The 5,116-nt window shown below is 31.3% G+C and overlaps 1 protein-coding gene across 1 annotated transcript; it reads left to right on the top strand.

Annotated features, from left to right (window-relative positions):
* Positions 1–1,363: 1,363 nt before the first annotated feature.
* Positions 1,364–3,352, top strand: LOC125777037 (tigger transposable element-derived protein 6-like). The gene is made up of 2 exons (XM_049450863.1): positions 1,364–2,842; positions 2,937–3,352. The coding sequence occupies exons 1-2, from the start codon at positions 1,619–1,621 to the stop codon at positions 3,306–3,308; spliced, it is 1,596 nt and encodes a 531-aa protein (XP_049306820.1). The 5' UTR covers positions 1,364–1,618; the 3' UTR covers positions 3,309–3,352.
* The last annotated feature ends 1,764 nt before the right edge of the window (positions 3,353–5,116 follow it).

Raw genomic sequence — 5,116 nt, 5'->3', positions numbered from 1 at the left:
GAACTAAGCCAAAAAAACATACACACATTTGATTTCATTGTATAAACCTACAAGTAACCAATCCTTCATAAATGCTTTTGTGTATTTTTGCGGTTATTTGTACTATAAATATTTTAAACAACATAATTGTTTAATGCCCTTGCCAAGATTTGATGGTGGTATTACTGAAGAGGATTTTTTCTTCACTTCAGAAAAGCAATATAGTAATTGCCAAATAGTAAAACCACCCCTTGAATTTATAGATTTCTTATAAAAAATCGAAGATATTTATACACAACATTTTGATTCTACTTGCCATAGGGTCGGGTTTTCCCAAATATTATTTGAAAAAATGGTTAACGTAGAACCGTACTATTGTTGTGAAAATTGTAATTCTGATATTATAAAATGTCTATTAAATAGAATTAGAACATATTTCCTAGTAAACGCTTTTAATAAAAAAGTAAAACAAAGTAATTTCAAAAACGTAAAGTTCTTGTGTGTTACACATAAATAGTAATCACGTCCGTTTATCTGTCTATATGAGTCGGATTTATATGTATGTATATAAGTCTATCAATCTGAATTATTTTATATTTGTCAAAAAGTTTATCTGTCGAAGGCCGCATTTCCATAGTTACCTTGATCTGTGATTTTGAAATGAGAATTTTAGCGATTGTGTTTCTATGCTTATTATCAATATTTTTTTTTTGTTTTTTAAGTGTTTTCGTGTACCAGATATAGGATCCTTCTTTCCACCACTATTCCTTTGATAGGGTGTTTAATAGTATTTCGCTGTGGGTGATTTAGAATATTTTGTAAATATTATTTATTACTTAGTAGATTGTTTTGAATATTATTGTTGTTGTTCCTGAATTGTATCTGATTTTTTATATTAATTTTTTTTTGTTAAAATAGTTTCCAGTTGATTGTTTTGACATATATTGTCAATGTTATATTTTTAATGTAATTAATATTCATGAATTGTACCTGACTTTATATATTTATTTTTGTCTAGTCACATTTTTTCTAATATGTAGATTGATTTAAAACTGTATATATATAAAGGATGAAAATAGGCCTCCTGGGGAACCGAACATCCAAAAAAGATCGGTAGCGCGCCTACATTGCAACCTCAGAGGTGGTGAGGAAGAGCAATAAATATCCAATAAACTTTTGTTTTAAAAATATTCTTGAAAGTTTTCATTAATGTTTTCCGTTACAAATACTTTTTCACAAAAAAGTTGATCTACTACATTTCTTTTAATTACATACATATCTGTGCCTAAAAAAGGCAGATTTCGATCAGGTGATCTCAGCTGTGAAAAATTCTTTGAAAACAGCTGATTCTTTTGTTACTTGTACGGTTATACAGTAAATCCCGCTTAAGTGCCTCCACGCTTAACTGCCATTCCCGCTTAAGTACCTGTATTTTACTGCTTCGAACATTTTTTCGAAAAAATGTATAGAAACTTCCCCGTTTAGGTACCACTCGGTTAAGTGCCAATCCCGCTTAGCGGCCACTAAATTTCGTGCTTCATTAAAAAATTTGGTTTAAGTTTTCCCCTCTTAAGTACCATTTTAAATTTAAATTTATAAAATCGAAAAATATTCTTGTAAAATCTTAAAATATGGCAATATGGATAAGTGCTTTTCTTATCGAGCATTTGTATTAATCGATCTTCGCTATCTATGTGTCAAAAATTTTCGCTTTTGTCATTTGCATCGTTGTAAGTTTGAAAAATACAGAAAAATGCCTAGTAAAACGCGCAAAATAGTAACTGATTTGACTATAAAACAAAAGTTGGAAGCAATAAATTTGATTGAACACGAAGGAAAGCCAAAGGCTGATGTGGCAAAAAAGTTCAAGGTGGACATTTCAACCATCCATCGAATATGGAGGAAGCGCGAAGAAATTGAGGCGGCTGCCTCGAAAACTAATTTAAAACGCAAACGATTGCGTTTTGGTACATGCGATAAGGTAGAGGAAGCTTTATCAAAATGGTTCAACCAGATGCAATCATTGAATGCGACAATTTGTGGAGCTCAAATTGCACAAAAGGCAAAGGAATTCGCACTTAAAATGGGCTGCGACTTTGAGCCAACTGCTGGTTGGATGTGGCGTTGGCAGCGACGTGAAAATATTAAATTTAAAAAAATTCAAGGCGAGGCAGCAGATGCTGATACTACGGCAGCGGAAAACTACCGCAATGAAGTTTTAAATACCTTAATAAAGGACTACGAGCCAGGCGATATATTTAATGCGGATGAAAGCGGTCTTTTTTACAAGGCTCTTCCAAGCGGAACGTTGTGTAAAGGAGAAGACAAGGCGGTGGGCGGTAAGGCACAAAAGGCCCGCCTGACTCTGTTATTTTTATGTAATTCAGATGGAACCTTCAAAAAAGTTTTTGCAATTGGAAAGTCGAAAAACCCGAGGTGTTTTAAGGGAAAAGTTGTGCCGCTGCCGTACTATTCCCAGAACAAAGCTTGGATGACTGGATCTTTGTGGTCAATGATAATGAAGGAATTTGACAATGAAATGGGAAAGCAAAAGCGAAAGGTGTTATTAATAGTTGACAACGCAGCCTGCCATAAAATTGATGGTTTGAATGTTGAAAATGTAAAGATTACATTTTTGCCACCAAACACGACATCACTGTTGCAGCCTCTCGACCAAGGGATAATACACTGCTTTAAAGTTTATTTCAGACAAATAATGGTTCGAAAACAAATACTTGCCATAGAGAACGGCTTGTCAATTAAACAATTTATAACATCGATTTCAATACTTGATTCCCTTAATTTTATTAAACGGGCGTGGTGGCTTATTAAAAGCGATACCATAAGAAATTGCTTTCAAAAAGTAAGTTTAGCTCTTAATAATTATGTTTGAACTATGAAAAGCAAAATATTGCAGGTATGTATTTAATTTAAAATTCTTGAATTTCGTTTTGTAGGCCGGATCTCAAGTAGAAGATATTTCGTTCGACCCTATCGAGGAAATAGTAGATGTCCCTATTGAAATACATAACTTTGATGAATATGTTGCGTGCGACAGTGACATTGATTGCTTTGGTGTTCTTACTGATGAGGAAATAGTAAAAGATGTATTAAATGAGGCTAATGTTGAATCATCAGAAGAATCTGCAGTTGATGCCGTAACTGACCCGCCTTCCTTTGCTGAAACTTTAAGTGCTCTTAGCCTTATTAAGAAGTTTGTAGATTACAACAATATTGACGCCGACGAAATTGAAACTTTGGAAGAAAAGCTTTTCAAAAAGAAATTTCAAAATCTTTGTCAGAAAAAAATTACTGATTTCCTTTTTTAAATTGAAGCGAAACTACTTTATTACATATAAATAAGTAGATAAGTACCTACTAGGGTGATTCAAAAATTTTTTTTTATTTTTTTTTTCGATTGGTACTCGCAAAAATGGGTTCCTAGACACCTCTAAGAAAGCTTCTCCAAATATAAGATTGTAATTATAACGGGAAGGTCCTCCGCCTAACGGTTTTCTATTTTTTCTTATTATCAGATAGAAAAATTTATATCTCACTTCCAACTACTTGAAAAAATATCTTGTTAATTAGGTTTTGTAGGAAATTGAATGCTTTAAAATATGGTTTCTTATAATTTTTCGTAAACCCAACCGTTTAAAAGATATTAACGGTTGAAATTTGATGATTTTTGGGAAAATTTTTTATTTCTTAATAATTTTATAACTCAATGAAAAAAAATTATTACGAATAAGTTTTTGGAGAGGCTAACTTAGAGGTGCTTAGGACCCTATTTTTCAGAGTACCAAACGAAAAAAAAAAATTATTTTTTTGATCCACCCTAATATGCACTGATTTTTGACGATGAATATCTCGTAAACGCTTAACTTTATTGAAAAATTACTTTAGACCATTTTTATAGAGCAGTAAATTTCCTACAAAACTATGAGTTTCATCATTCATAATAATTTTTTTTCATTGAGTTATAAAATTAATAAGAAATAAAGAATTTTTACAAAAATAGTCAAATTTCAACCGTTAATATCTTTTAAACGGTTGGGTTTACGAAAAAATCATAAAATACCATATTTTAGAGCATTCAATTTCCTACAAAACCTAATTAACAAGATATTTTTTCAAGTAGTTGGAAGCGAGATATAAATTTTTCTATCTGATAATAAGAAAAAATACAAAACCGTTAGGCGGAGGACCTTCCCGTTACAATTAAAATCTCATATTTGGAGAGGCTTTCTTAGAGGTGTCTAGGAACCTATTTTTGCGAGTACCAATTGAAAAAAAAAAATTTTTTTTGAATCACCCTAGTACCTACCCATATGTAAACTTGAATTAATAATTTAATTTTAAAAGCTTTGATCTCAAGAAAGGTCTCTTTGTTAAATTGTTTTCTTTTTCGTTCTTTTTTTTTATTAATTTTTGTAAATTATAATCAATAAAATTGATTTAATCAAAAATATATCTATGCAGCTTTTTAGAAAAGTTCATAAACGAAATCTTCGTAAGTACCATATGGCACTTAAGCGGGTTTCTTTTAAATGCCACTCCCGCTTAAGTGCCACAAAAACCTGACATCGTTAGGTGTGGCACTTAAGCGGGATTTACTGTACAATGTTCGATTTGAATGTCAAATGCAAAATAGGTCACCGTTATTTCTTGGAACTGGAATAAGTTCTCCGTATTAATTTCAATAAATACTCATTGTATATTCATCGTGTGTTATATTTAAGTGATTTGAGAAATGGCTCCGCTCGGAAAGCAAACAAACACACATATGTACATATGTAACGTATTCACTGAGTAATTTTCAATAATTTACCTTTTGAATAGTCGATATAAAGAAAGTAAACGACCGAAATTGAACGATTCAAATAATTTACAAATAAACCAATTGGAAAACAAAACAAAAAAGAAATTTTTGTAAGAAAGTCACTTGTTTGGAAATTTACGATCGTAAGTCGGTTAAAAATTAACATTCAAACAGGTTTACGTACACTAATGATTATTTACAGTGGACCAATAAAGTTTACATACACCTAGTTCTATAAAATTACGACGCGTTTATTTGTTTTAAAATGAATACATTTTGTGATTTTTTTCTATCCATATCAAGATATGTATATTT

Source organism: Bactrocera dorsalis, chromosome 3, assembly GCF_023373825.1.
Source record: "Bactrocera dorsalis isolate Fly_Bdor chromosome 3, ASM2337382v1, whole genome shotgun sequence".
NCBI lineage: Eukaryota > Metazoa > Arthropoda > Insecta > Diptera > Tephritidae > Bactrocera > Bactrocera dorsalis.
The sequence above is the reverse complement of the archived record's forward strand: the minus strand, read 5'-3'. Positions and strand labels throughout refer to the sequence as shown.